General features: G+C 43.4%; 1 protein-coding gene across 9 annotated transcripts in view; it reads left to right on the top strand.

Moving 5' to 3' along the window:
- Positions 1-14,922, top strand: part of GRIA1 (glutamate ionotropic receptor AMPA type subunit 1) — a 165,919-nt gene that overhangs the window by 95,177 nt on the left and 55,820 nt on the right. For all 9 annotated transcript variants that reach the window (XM_073355281.1, XM_073355277.1, XM_073355278.1 and 6 more), the window contains 6 exons: positions 3,520-3,681; positions 5,023-5,190; positions 8,554-8,658; positions 11,214-11,324; positions 12,188-12,394; positions 14,205-14,575. In XM_073355281.1, the coding sequence (XP_073211382.1) occupies positions 3,520-3,681; positions 5,023-5,190; positions 8,554-8,658; positions 11,214-11,324; positions 12,188-12,394; positions 14,205-14,575 (1,124 nt within the window). The remainder of the gene's footprint in view (positions 1-3,519; positions 3,682-5,022; positions 5,191-8,553; positions 8,659-11,213; positions 11,325-12,187; positions 12,395-14,204; positions 14,576-14,922) is intronic.

Genomic DNA, 14,922 nt, shown 5'->3' with positions numbered 1-14,922 from the left:
TCTTTCTCTCACTTTCTTTCAGTCCATCTCTTTCTCCCTCTGTCTCTTCTTTATGTTACAGTGAGGACAGGTATATTTTGCTATCGTAATCAGAGCTGACACATTAACGATTGTGTGGAAGAGAAGAAGGTAGCTTCTGTTGGAAGACATCTTGGAAAGGGACTTGTGCAGATGGCCTCCTTTAGAAATAGCCCCTTCATTAATACACAGTGACCAGAATGGGGAGAGATGCTTTTCCCAAGAAGTCAAGCCCAAAGATAATAGAAGACACCAGACATATCTTGTTTTGAAACACCCTGCATCTTGTTCCCTTCAGAGTGAATCCCCAGCACCTTGTGATGACAGGTGCTACTTTAAATTCAGCTGGATCTGTCTGATCTACCATAATTTGGAAACAGTTGTTTTGCTTTGTAAAGTTTCACTTAAGCAAAAAGTATGCTACTGAGAGGAAAGAAGGTCTTGTGGCTAAAGCACTCAACTGCATCTCAGGAGATCTGGGTTCAGCCTCTGGCTCTGTAGGGCCTTGGGAAAGTCACTTAGGTATGTCTACACCACACGCAAAGCCCGAGTGTTGACTTAGGTTTGAGCCTGAGTCCCCTTCCTTCCCCCCACAATTCAGTCTACTTGGGTCAGCAAGCTCTCAGGATGCGTGTCATAGGCTCCTGCTATGGAGGGTGGGTCAGAGCCTAAGTCTTGCTGTGACTCAGATCCAATCCTGTCATTTGGCAGTGTGAATGAAGGTCAAACATCAGACCCAAGTCAGAAATTCCGCATAGTGCAGCATGGACACATTAGCATGGGTCTGAAACCCAGGTCTAGCAAGGGTCAACCCAGGTGTACAAGGCAGTGTGGACACTCAAGCACAGGTATGGAAACTCCAAGTCCAGAATACAGGGATAACAGGGTGAAATTAAATGGCCCGTGCTTTCCAGGAGGTCAGAATAGATGATCTAATGGTCCCTTCGGGCCTTACATTCTTTTCTTTTCTTTTTTCTTTTTTCTTTTCTTTTCCCAAGCTTTCAATCTTACCTCTGATTCTGCAGAGGATTCTTGTTCTGCAGGGCGAATTCCATTAACTCACATTTAGTTTCTGTTTTGGTTTTGCATTGCTTTTTTATTTTTATATATAATATATAAACAATACTCCCTTTAGGCAGAAGAGGAGGAAATGTAAAGGGGACAGGACAGTATTCTCAGCCACCACCATCTAGCCAGTTTGCAAAGCCATTTCATGCCCTGCCCACTTTTTGCCTGTTTTTGGAGACGCTTATCAGATACCAGTAGTGTCTTCCTGTTGGTGCCTTGCTCCAACCTTGGACTTTTCTTCGTGCTTTTATGGTGTTCCTGAAGAGATGCTGGTGATACCCAGCTATGAGCAGCTTTCAGTCAAGGGTTTCCTTTGATGGATTTTTTTTCCCCTGAGCACATCCCAGAAGCCAAATGACAGTATAATTTGGCTACAGCCATGGATAGCCAGCTGGTGATCTACTAAGACACTCTTTCTGAACTCTGGGAGCTCTGTGTGTCACAAACCACTTGGTCTGACATGCATTAAGATGTCAGACAGTATTCCGCTGCATTCCCTGTTCATTTGTCACAGCCCTGAGTTTCTGAAACCCCTGTGTTGCGGATGACAAAGGGGATTGAAATGTACTCACCTACCATTCTGAGGAATTTGTGTCTCAAAAAATAACTTTTTTTACCTAGACCACTGCACTTAGGAGCAATATAAAACGACATTTTTAAAGCATCTGTACAGAATGTGTACCTCTAAATCCAAACGAGGCAGCAGATGGATACTAAATTTCTTGACACAAAGCTGGAAGAGAAGGAGTTTTTAAAGCTCCTGTTAAACCATTCACGATTCTCCTTTGTCAGACATAGCCTCTCATCTCTTGCTCTTGGAGTCTGTTCCTTTAATTGTTTCCATTTAAGGGCCCGATCCAAAGCCCATTGAAGCTGAAGAGAATCTTTACATTGGCTTTGTATCAGACTGTGAAAGCACCATTTTTCATCGCATATGTTCCAGGTTTTGGTGAGCAGAGGGGGGGGGGGGCTCTATTTTGGCTTTGTATGTCACAGCAGCATGAGAACCTTTGAGAGATGGGGGAGGAGAATCCCAGATGCTGAAGTGCCTGCGGAGAATACAGGCAAGCAGACTGGCACAGTCTGGAGGGGAGGGGAATATTGGGGAATGTGCTGAACAGCAGCCCCTACTCCTCCATTTTGGGAGTGCAGCAAGTTCGGTCACTAGCCCCGCCCCACCCTACCCAGCCATGCTCCTTGCAGAATGGCTTGGGGGGTGGGCGGTGCTTTGAGTCGTGTGCACCCGGGAAACACAAGCACGGCAGTTCTGCCCGTCGGCTCCATGTTAGCACCAGAGAGCACTGGGGAGCCAAAATCTGGTCCATCATCTGTGTCAAATAGTTAGAGGGCCCCAGATTTGACCTATTTCCCCCTTCCTTTATATTGCCCGCAAAATCCATATGGTTCTTTATTTGCTTTTATTTTATAGAGAATGATTCAATGGTTTTCTTTAAAAAAATCAAAGCAAAGCAACGTTGGCAGTGCAGCCCTTGTGAGCAACTCTACTGCAACTTTCAGAGTAGCAGCCGTGTTAGGCTGTATTCGCAAAAAGAAAAGGAGTACTTGTGGCACCTTGGAGACTAACCAATTTATTTGAGCAGAAGCTTATGCTCAAATAAATTGGTTAGTCTCTAAAGTGCCACAAGTCCTCCTTTTCTTTCTACCACAACTGTGTGTGTATTTATATGGGCACACACACATATACTTGTGTGAGGGATGTGTGTGTGGGGGGGGAACCCAATAAAGAAATAGGGTTCAGTTAAAATCTTTCAGAGAGTAAAAAAAAATGTAGGTAACTGGGTTTTTTTTTTAATAAAAATTACAAAAAATATTATAACCTGACAGTGTCTTTTTAACAGATCTGTTCCTGTGACAGGGTAAATATGAATATTTACCTCTTGCTCGACTGAAAGATTATTGTTCCATCTGGTCTCCTTCTTTTAAAGACCATAATTTGAAAGTGAATTATCCACCCATTGATGTTTGATTGAGTGCATAAAAGTTAGAGCTGGCTGAATAATTTGTTGCAACCAATACTCGCTGCAAATTTTGGCACAATCATTGAATCATTATTTGGGAATAATTTTTTCCATTATTCAACCTTCTCTAATGAAAATATGCTCTTGTTACTATGCCTGTTCATGTTGCTGCATTGAAATGCATGTCATCAGCCAACTCAGGCATCCTCTGTTGGCTGTGCAGAAATGGAAATTCATTCAGTTTAACTCAAGGAGAAACTTTGGTTTGAAATCAGGATTTTGGAGAGATGGAAGGATGGCTACATTGTTGCCACATTAACGGATACAGAAGTTTCCTGAAATCCAAGAACTATCCACCCAGAGACAGGATATCCCATTATTTATAAATAAACCATTTTCTCTAGGCCTGTGTCCTTTCCAGTGACCCTCTCCTTTTGCTTCTCTCCTCCATTAGGGATTCATGGACATTGACCTGGTAAAATTCAAGGAGAGTGGAGCAAATGTGACTGGCTTCCAGCTGGTGAATTACACAGACACCGTTCCAGCAAGGATCATGCAACAGTGGAAGAACAGTGATGCCAGAGAACATCCTCGAGTTGACTGGAAAAAGCCAAAGGCAAGTGGTATTGAAAGCTATTTGTTTTAGGTAGCGTCCGTGGAACTTAGCTGCTAGCATTCTCACCTCTGAATTGGAAGCTCAAGTATTTAGTTCTCAGTCCAGAACTTTGGCTTTGCGTAGACTTGGGAAAAAGGTCGCATTTAAAAACATGTAAATTCAAACGTGCTAGCTAACATGTTTGAGAACACAACCTATTTTCCAGCATCTCAATCTCCTACCCAGATCTGTCACTGTGATACGAGGAAGTAGCAGCTATGCTCTTAGAAATGTTCTCTTTGGTGAGATGTGTCCAGCTGAGGTCTCATTTGCCCAATTCTTCTGCCAGTTAAAGGTGGAAGTTAAGGATCCCTTGGCACTTTTATAAAAAGAAAGTCTGGCTAAGTTCCTTAAACCTTGGCTTGTTTATTATATCTCACGTGTAAACAAAATCCATTCAGATGTTGTCACGCATGCAGAACATTTCAAATCAATATATACAGTAAAGGACATAAATATTTTATTTCTAACACAAACAGAACTCTGAAGTGACTGAACAATTTTTCTAACCTTTACACACACACACACACACTTTGACTCTTTGGGGCAAAAACCCAGCAAGGGGCATTTCAACCCTAAAGGAATTTCTCTGAGAAAGTTACAAACAACTGGAGAAGTAGGTTATTATGGGAAAATGAACTCCAGCCTTAATTCTTAATAGTCACAGACTAGCTTAGGGTTTTTTCCTGGCCCCCATAGTTTCTGTTTTAATCAAATTATTATTTTTTAAAAAGCCGGGGGGAGGAGGGATTGCTATCCATATATGACTACCATGAGTGGTTTTTGCTAACTTATTTTTGTGCCCCTGAAATTTCATGCATTACACAAAGTAGCCCTTTACAATTTATTTGAGGGCCAGTTTGACCTAAGTGGAAAGACTCGGGTAATGGGTCTGTTAAGACTAAGCACTCTTCAGGCATTATGACTAAGGTACTTTTCTCTGGAAAGGAGAGAGAGAGTCATTCAAAGGCAATTCAGGTAGGAGAACAGGAGGCTAAGACAGCAAGTCCATTTTAGCTCTGCAGCAGGAAATTATGTTCTTGTCTAGAGTCTTCTGGGAAGCAAGGTACCAATTTCCAGGGGTCAACAAGACATTGGAGAGTACAGGAAGCCAGATGCTCTTGTATGGAAAATTATTACATGGAAGGATGAAAACAGAATAAATTGTCTTGAAACAATAATGCAAGGCTTTAGATGGGAACTTCTGGTAACTCTATTTGATTTTTGAGAGAAGAACAGACAGATATCTGTAAGATCAACTCACCCTAACAGACAACACACCTCTCCATATTCCTTTTCTAGTACACATCTGCTCTTACTTACGATGGAGTTCGGGTGATGGCGGAGGCTTTCCAGAGCCTGCGAAGGCAGCGGATTGACATCTCCCGTCGTGGCAATGCTGGGGACTGCCTTGCAAACCCAGCTGTTCCTTGGGGCCAAGGGATTGACATTCAGAGAGCTCTGCAACAGGTTAGACACCAATCTGGGCAGCTCTTTGCAAAAAGAAGCAATGCTTTGCTTTTCAGTAGCTCCTTGAGCGAGAATCTATGGAGAACAGTTCTGAGGGACTCAATGTGTACCAAGGGAAATGCTACAACCGCCAAGTGTGGATATGCTGCTCATTGCAGCATGCAAGCAGAGCTGTTAGATATGCAATGGCTTTTGGCAAACCATGTTTCTGGTTCAGTTACTTCTTTGAATTTAATATTGTGTTTTGGGCTTGAACAACCAGAATCCTTGTAGCAAAATTTGATCAAAACAATCAAAATGTTGCCTCTTTTTGCTGAAAAAAAAACCATATGAAACACATAAATTTCACATGGTTTCACACTATGGCAATAGGCATTTTATAAAAACAAGGCCAAAGATAGACAGATGTCACTATTTGACCTGTGGTTTGGGATGGAAGCTTTGAGTTTGCTTTATCCTTTTTATTAAGAGTTAGGTTCTCAGCAGAATGACACTGGTTCTTAGAAGATTACGCTGTATTCTGTATTTACCCCTGCGTACTCTAAGGTAGAGGGTGGGCAAACTATGGCCTGTGGGACTGTCCTGCCTGGCCCCCCTGCCCGGCCCCATAGCTCCTGGCCGGGGAGGCTAGCTCCCGGCTCTTCCCCTGCTGTTCCCTCTCCCCCGCAGCCTTGCCGTGCTGGCAGCGCTCTGGCCCACCGCTCTTGCTAGGCAGGGTGGCGGCATGGTTGCCTCCGGCATGGTAAGGGGGCAGGGAGTGGGGGGGTTCTGGGGAGCAGTCAGAGGACAGGGAGCAGGGGGTGGCTAGATAGGCATGGGAGTCCCAGGAGGCCTGTCAGTGGGTGGGGCTGTGGATAGGGTTTGGGGGTTGGATAGGGGGTGGGGTCCCGGGATGGGGCGGTCAGGGGGCAAGGAGTGAGAGGGATGGATGGGTCAGGGGTCCCGGGGGGCCTGTCAGGGGCGGGGGTGTGGATAGGGGTCAGGGGAGTCAGGAGACAGACAGCAGGGGGGGTTGGATAGGGGGTGGGGTCCCGGGGGGGCAGTTAGGGACGGGGGTCCCAGGAGGGGGCGGTCAGGGGACAAGGAGCGGCGGGGTTGGATGGGAGGGGGCGCAGTCAGGGCGGGAAGTGGGAGGGGGCAGATAGGGGCCGGTGGCCAGGCTGTTTGGGGAGGCACAGCCTTCCCTACTCGGCCCTCCATACAGTTTTGCAACCCCAATGTGGCCCTTGGGCCAAAATGTTTGCCCACCCCTGCTCTAAGTCAATGTCCATAAATTACATAATACATTTGGGGTCATTTTGCATGTTTGTTTCAGTGTAACAAAGTGTTACAAGGGACGGGGGGGGGGGGGGTTGAAAATCACCAAAAACTGTGTTACATAATTTATGGACAGCCCCTAAGGCGCAACAGGTCAGATGGGGATTTGTTTAATTGTTTCTTTCCTTCTTCAAGACACTTCAACAGGAGTAAGTCCCTGAGCAAGCTCTGCTACTGTTTAGGGTAGGGAACGTCTCACTGACGGCAACAGCAAGGATGAAACATTACTGTCTATGCCGCCGCATTCATACCAAGATCTAAATCTCCTAAAGCAAAAGAATTGGCCTTAAAGATGGTTGGTGGGTGTTTTTTTTTCAGTCAAAGGTGGCTTTTTCGACCAAAACGATGGTTTTTTCCAGCTTTTCAGCAGAGAAGAGGAAACCAAAAATGGTTTGATAAAATTAATGGTTTTCAGGGAAAATAATGGGATTTTGGTTGGCTTTTGGTGTAAAAAAAAGGGGGGGGGTAGCTTTCATGGGTTTTTCTTTTCAAAAATGGCCTGAAAAGCAACATTTCTGGTTTTCCATTTGGGGTTTGTTTGTTTTTTGTTGTTTTTTTTTGGGGGGGGGGGGGGAGGTTAAAGGAAAAACTGAAAATTCTTCCAGGAAACTAAAAAAAAAAATATTAAAACTAAATCCCTCAAAAATAACTGGTATTATTTTGACCAGCTTTAGTTACTACGTATCTGGACATTTGGCTGCGAACCAAGAGCTAGAGTCGAGTCCTCATTTTTCAGTCTCTGAGCCAGTGAGGGCTTGGATCCTAATGTCTCATTTTCAGAGGGTCTGGGCACTTAAACCTTCCAGCTGGCTTCAGTTAGACATGTGGGTACTTGGCACTTCTAGAGATCAGGACTCTAGAGTCTATTTTAATGTTTCCTGAGGCTTGGATGCTCTCACCGCTAGGGGTCTCTGCGAAGGGACTCCAAAAAATGTCTGGAGTCTCTTTGCAGAGACCCCTTCTAACTAATTAAAGAACAGAATGTTTGTGTTTTAAAGGGAATTTGGATCTGAAAGGAAATATGGGAGTGGGCTTTGATTGAAAAGCCAGAGGGTATTCTAAGGGCTCCAACCAAGATGACAAAGACCACTCTTCCCACCCCATCACATGGGGAAATGGGAGCATTACCATTTCATTTATAAACATAAAAGGAATTGGTGTAGTCTAGATGACTTCACAGCATGGAAAAATGAAAAGTATGATTGGATCATTTAGCCTGCATTCTGAAGTCATCGAGGTCCTATTTCAAAATGTCCCAGAGAGAATAAATATCAAAAGAGGTCATCCACAGGTCAGGCCCAGAGAATGCAAGGGGGGGCGGGGGGGGAATGCTACTCTGAATTTCTAATGCTGCTGTCTTTTAAGCTAAAAGAAAAGGAGGACTTGTGGCACCTTAGAGACTAACCAATTTATTTGAGCATGAGCTTTCGTGAGCTACAGCTCACTTCATTGGCTGCAGCTGTAGCTCATGAAAGCTTATGCTCAAATAAATTGGTTAGTCTCTAAGGTGCCACAAGTCCTCCTGTTCTTTTTGCGAATACAGACTAACACGGCTGCTACTCTGAAACCTCTTTTAAGCTACTTCAATCTCCCTCCCCTCCCCACAAGAGATAAATATGTTGTGCCTTGTGGAAAGAAAAAAACCTTTGTTTCTCCAAATACCGCTGGGCACATCTCTTCCTCTGAAAAAGTTGTAGAAAATATTGGTGGATGTTTGTGCCAGAGTCCCATTTCAGTAGCTAGAAAACAGGCACAGCACAGGAGCAGGTTGTTTCCTTCACAATTACAATATTTACTGCTTTTTTGTGCATCTTCTCTGAGGATCTCAAAGCACCATTATAAAGGTGGTAAGCGCTATCACCATTTTACAGACGGGAACACTGAGGCACAGAGGGGCAAAGTGACTTGCCCAAATGCTTCTGACCCGCAATCCAGTGGCCTGTTGTTCTGTGTTCCCTTCTCTGCTGATTCCCATCTGCTGTGACTGCTGGTCGTCAACCACAGAATGATCAAGTTGCTCTCCTCATTGATATTTATTCTTTTAAGGTGCGCTTTGAAGGATTAACCGGCAATGTTCAGTTTAACGAGAAAGGACGTCGGACCAACTACACCCTCCATGTGATTGAAGTGAAACACGATGGGATCAGGAAGGTAAAGCAAAGGATCAGTTCTGTTCCTGTTTAACAGTTATGGGCAAGGTGTCGGGCGCAGGATGGGCTTGTCTCTTGGAGGCCATTTCTCCTCATGAGTCTTAAGAGGGAGAATTCATGAGTAGAGTAGCTATGCCTGGTAACTCCATCGCTCAATGTGAGTGAAAAAAAAACATGAGAAACCATGTTGTATTACTTACATACAAAATATGGAGGAGGTTTTTAACAATGCACAGCGTTCGTCTAACACCACTCCCATTGAAGTCAGTGAGAGTTTTATACCACTAACGTCTTTGGGAGGGCAGTGTGGAGTGATTTTGGAAATCCCACACAGTCACCAGAATTTTCAGTAGGGTTCACCATCAGGGCCAGATTTTCAGAGGGGCTCAGCTTCCAGTTAAGCACCAAAATAAGTAGCCATATTTTCAAAAGAGCTCAGCATGTCGTGTGTTCACTCAGGCTGTATGTGGTTTATCTCCCACTTCCATACAGAAAACTTTCAAACAGAGAGAGAATTTTTTCCCTTCTGTCCTTTGGAATTTAACCTGCTTGAGATGACAGGTTTGGAAAATGAAGAATGCTGGAACTATTCAGGGAACAGAATCAATTCTATTAAACCTTAAATAATGTGGGATTTATGTCAGCAACTGAAAAACAATACATGTATGTTTAATTAGGAGGAAAATAGCATGCGGTTCATAGATTCCCAAGCCAGAAGGGACAACTATGATCATCAAATTTGACCTCATCATCTAGATCTGACAGCTGCACATACATTGCATTTCTACAGAAGCAATATCGTACGATATCGTATTGACCCTGCTGGTTTCAGATGTGAAGTTGGAGCCCATCAAAAAAGGGCAGTAGAACTTCACTTTCTGACCTGTTTTATTCCTTTTGGGAAGTATTTCCTACTGTTTTTGTATTCTGGTAACAACTGGTTCACTCTGAACCCCTGGAGGCCTGCATGGGGAAAACCCTCTTTACTAGTCAAAGAGATTTTTTTCCTTCACTGTGGCCATATGAATTTAATTATTAGATATGAATTTTGTGTCTGTACAGTGGGGTCCTGAGCCATGGTTGGGACTCCTAGGCGCAACCACAATACAAATAAATAAATAACCAGCATATGAGTATAAGATACAGAGGACTTGATCCTGCCCCATATAAGTCACTGAGAGTTTTGCTGTTACCTTCAATGTGAGGTCAAGATAGGGCCCAGAGAAGTCCAAATACGGTTTTATACTGTATGTTTACTGCAAACAATCAAATCCTCCCTTGCAACTCCCCCAACCTTTACTTCCAACACATGTGCTGTAAGTGGGATCAATCAGGTGAGAAATGCCAAGCAAATATGTGTTTTCTCCACTTGTGCTGCCCTAGAGCAGCGTGTGGAAGCTTTTTCCTCACACACTTTTCATTTTTCTCTGCAGTAAAGAGAGGAGAAGCCTCTCTGGGTTGTATGTCTTGCATTGCCGGGATCTCTAATCTTCCCTCCACAGGTTTTTGGTCTTGCCTTGAATTAATACTCTTTCCCATATCATGTGGTAAGAAATCCCTTTCACATCAGCAGAGCTTATGCAACTTCATCCGAACATGATATGATGGAAAAGCTCTTAAAAAAATCAAGCCTTCAAATAAGGCCACCTCAAGAATGATCTTCCTATTGATACTCTCCAGCTCTCTGCTTTGCCAGTGAGCAGTGATAGCATGGACTGTATCCCTGATTATTAATAAACACAGAGTAACACCAAGAATTCTGCCCCTTACAGCTTCTTAGTTGCATGTGCAACTCCAAACTTTTTGCAGTGGGGCAGCTCCTTTTGTCTCTTTCTAACAAGTCTCCTGCTTTTTCCCCCCATCTTGTCCTGGTTCTGCAAGGTATCCTAGAATTTAATTTTACACTTGTGCAAGTGTGAGGTGTGACACAAGACCTGTATCAGCCTCGAGAGGCCATCATACATTAACAGTGGTCACCATTAAAAACTTAAAGGAGGACTTGTGGCACCTTAGAGACTAGCAAATTTATTTGAGCATAAGCTTTCGTGAGCTACAGCTCACTTCATCGGATGCTGTAGCTCATGAAAGCTTATGCACAAATAAATTGGTTAGTCTCTAAGGTGCCACAAGTCCTCCTTTTCTTTTTGCGGATACAGACTAACACAGCTGCTACTCTGAAACCTGTCATTAAAAACTTATTTACCAGCAGTCCGCATACAGTGTTGTGAGATTCTTTTGTTATTGATTCCCCTAAGTATTGGAGGAAATTGTGGTACTTCCATTATTATTGTGTGATTATTGCTGTCATATTTACATATACATGGTTACCCCTGTACATTATGCACAGTACGTGTCATTATTTTTCTGGGGTTTCCAGGGCCAGGTTGGGGGGAAAGGTCAGGACAGTGTGAGCAGTAGAGGTCTGGTTGGTGATGAACACCCTGAGACAGCTAAAGCTGGCATGGCAATCCTATTGGTATATTATTCTCCTCTTGGCTTGTCCTAGGAACAGGCTCGGAGGACAGCAGGGTTTCATGGTCTTTCTGTCATTAACAGATTGGTTACTGGAACGAAGATGATAAGTTTGTTCCCACAGCCACAGATTCCCAAGGTGACAATGAATCCGTGACTCTACAGAATCGGACTTACATAGTTACAACTATTCTAGTAAGTTCTCTTGCATGTCTAATCCACAGGTCTCCCTCACTCCTTTCTCTTCCACTCATGCTCCCTGTTGTGCTGTGTACCCCTTTCCTTTCAGGTTGCCTTTCCCTGTAATACATGTTGCATATAATCACAGCAGCACTTAATGCTTCCAGTGGTGGCCCATAAAAACTTGCCGTTGCCCTATAATTAAATAAATACTTAAGATGTCTCCCCTCTTAACACAGAGAAGAAGGACAAGGAAGTATGGCAGGCAGTGAGCAGGGACATCAACATAGGGAAAGTAGGTACATTGTAGCAATGTTTTATATTGTGCACCCACAGAGCAGGTGCTGTAATTTGAGGAAGGAGACGCTGTATTCCTCATACATAACAGAGGTCGAATCCCTGCTTTAAGAGGAAAAGTCAACTCAGCCATTATTATAGAGCAGCAATAGGCACCTCCATAACATTTGACATAATGCACCACTGTGCATGCCTATCTCACAGAGATTGACTGATGACGGCTTACTCAGTTGTTTGTGAAATGCTAAGGGATCCTCAGGTAGAAGGCATTATTTACCTTTTGGAATCTCTACCAGAGATTATTGAAGAATTCCTATCCGTTTTCCTTGTTGGTTAGGTCCACCTCAGCTAGGGTTGCTACCAAATTCTTCACAATAGAAATCTCAAACAGGCAACTTACCAGCCCAAACTTTTCTTGAACAGGCTGTGCTGAACCACTTTGTAAATGATTCCAGCACTAGCAATTGGAAAGTGCATTGAGAATCGTATCTAGCATCCCTGTCTGAGAGCATGACACAAGTTGAACATCTCTGGGGGCAAAAAGGGAAGCATGACTCACTAACTTGTCCTCTCTCTGCCAGGAAGATCCATATGTGATGCTCAAGAAGAATGCCAACCAGTTTGAAGGCAACGAGAGGTATGAAGGCTACTGCGTGGAGCTTGCTGCTGAGATTGCTAAGCATGTTGGCTACCAATACAGGTTGGAGATAGTGAGCGATGGGAAGTATGGAGCCCGGGACCCTGACAATAAAGCATGGAATGGCATGGTGGGAGAGCTGGTCTATGGAGTAAGTTTCCAACCTTGTCCATTGATTCATAATTACAGGAATTAATTATGAGTGGACCTCAAAAAGTGTAGCTACCAGGCCCGAAGGCAAACTGATTGATTAGGCAAACTGTCAAATTCTGCAAGATTTGGTTGGGAAAGATTTCTGATACTCCCAGCTTCCAGGTGAGCTGAGAACAGCTTCACTTAGGACAAAAACAGAAGAGGGAGGAGGTTTGAGCCTCAATCATCTCAGGTATCTCCTGCCTTCAGCAGCCAAAGTCCTTTCAAGAACTAGATAGATAATGGGCCTTAATACAGCACCTTAATAAGACATCCAAATTTTGAATTTGTGCATCAGCACCTTTGTACCCCCCTAGTGCACTTAAGCACTGAATTGTGTACCCAAATGCAGGAGATGGTGGTCCTATTAAAGTACCAATGGTACCCTTTCTGTCTGTCTGTCTATCTCTATTTATTGAGTTCCTTTTCATGTTTTGAATGTTTCCATCACTTTGTGTTGCTTGGATTTTTAATGCTACCCCAGCTACATCTCTATTATTTCATGTTCATTTTGATTGAACAATAGGACCTTTCATCATGTCACCATGGCCTTGTTGCTGTTAGATGTCTGTTAGTGCAATCAGTTAGAGTATCATTCTTAAGGTCTAGCCCACAGCAACCAGTGTGACCTTTCTCATCCTACAAGATACATTTTAATGAACTAGCATCTGAAAGCATAATATAATCAACCTTTTTCCAGGAGGTAAGCATACAATTATGCAGAGAGTTACTCACACTGCAGAGTAGCAATTTAAAGTAGTCCTCTGAGGTAAATAACCCAGCCATCCTACCCCAAAACCAACACCCAGAGCACACCCATTTTGTCAACTTTTCTCTGACAGAGCTGTGAAGGAGTAGCACCTAGAAATGGTTGGGTTTGAAATCTCAGCCTTCTGACTAGTCAGACTCTTAACACCAAAATGGGCTCTCTCTTAGAATCTCCTTCTTGCTATTAGTATTTCTATCCTTATCGTGCATCGTGTCACTTATATTTATATCTGGTTGCTGGATGGCTTGATCACTATTCACTACAGCTGGTTGGGAATTTTCCATTGGAATTATTTTCTGCCATGGAAAATGCAGTTTCTGCAAAAGCAACATTCTCCATGGGACAGTCTCAATTTCACCTTTGGGAAAATCGAAATGAAAGTCAATAGAAGTTAGGCACTTTTGTGCATCTCACCAGGTGCATCTGTAGGCACCTAAATTCCTTTCTAACTCTGGCCCTATGTGAATTAGGAGCCTTCATCCCATTTTCAAAAGTGGCTTTGGCTTTTTTGAAAATATTTCCCTTCATCTATGAGTCATGCAATAGAAAAGCATCTCCTGCTGAAAATAAACATCCTGGCATCACCCCCTCAGTACACTTTCTTCCTATCTCTTCTGCTGTGTGTATGATAAGACTCTGTTACTTTGTCATTTCTTAGTTGGGCAACATGATATTGAAATGAGATGTCACTAACCTTGGATTGTGACATCAATGGATGAATCAGACAAGAGGACCTGACTGGCTCGGAAAGGAAAGATGTCTGATTTTTAAACCTACTTGCAATCAGTAATAATAGGAAAGGAAATAACATGCTGGTGTAATGGGGTTTTTGTTTAGCTTTTCTCTAGTAGTTGGTTTCTCCTGATTAAATCTTCCTATGAAATCAGAGAGTGGATTGGGAGTGTCCAGTAGAAGGAAGACGAAAGAGAAGGCTGGTGATGGAGTGTGTTGGTGCATGTAATCTACAATCTGTGTATCTGGTGTCTCTCTCTCCTTTCAGAGAGCTGATGTGGCTGTTGCACCATTAACCATCACCCTCGTCCGAGAAGAAGTCATAGACTTTTCCAAGCCATTTATGAGCCTGGGCATATCCATCATGATAAAAAAACCTCAAAAATCCAAGCCAGGGGTCTTTTCCTTTCTGGATCCCTTGGCTTATGAGATTTGGATGTGCATTGTTTTTGCCTACATTGGAGTAAGCGTTGTCCTCTTCCTGGTCAGCCGCTTCAGCCCTTATGAATGGCATACTGAAGAGTTCGAGGAAGGGCGCGACCAGCCGCCCAGTGACCAGACTAATGAATTTGGGATATTTAACAGTCTTTGGTTCTCCCTGGGAGCCTTTATGCAGCAAGGATGCGATATTTCACCAAGGTTGGTTACCTTTCACACACAAATACTCTTCTAATTCATGCATTTTTAGTCCTTTTGGATGCCATGGAGCCATATATCCCTTTTCAACCCTCTTTCTGGTTTTTCTCATTCAGTTTAATTTCTGAACTACACATATATTTAGAAATGGGCCAAAATAGGCATCATTTACCCAACATTATAAACACTAGAGCGTAGATAAAATGCTGCTTTTAAGACGTGCCACCCTAGTTTTAGGTTTGGCTTTGAAAAACAAAATTCCCAACAACAAGGTTCTGCAAAGCCACCTGCCCCACCTAGACAGTTTTGCTTATCTCAGTGTCATTTCTCTTTGAACAAAAGCGTCCTCC

This window comes from Lepidochelys kempii, chromosome 8 (assembly GCF_965140265.1).
Source record: "Lepidochelys kempii isolate rLepKem1 chromosome 8, rLepKem1.hap2, whole genome shotgun sequence".
Lineage (NCBI taxonomy): Eukaryota > Metazoa > Chordata > Testudines > Cheloniidae > Lepidochelys > Lepidochelys kempii.
This window is presented reverse-complemented; position numbering and strand designations above follow the sequence as displayed.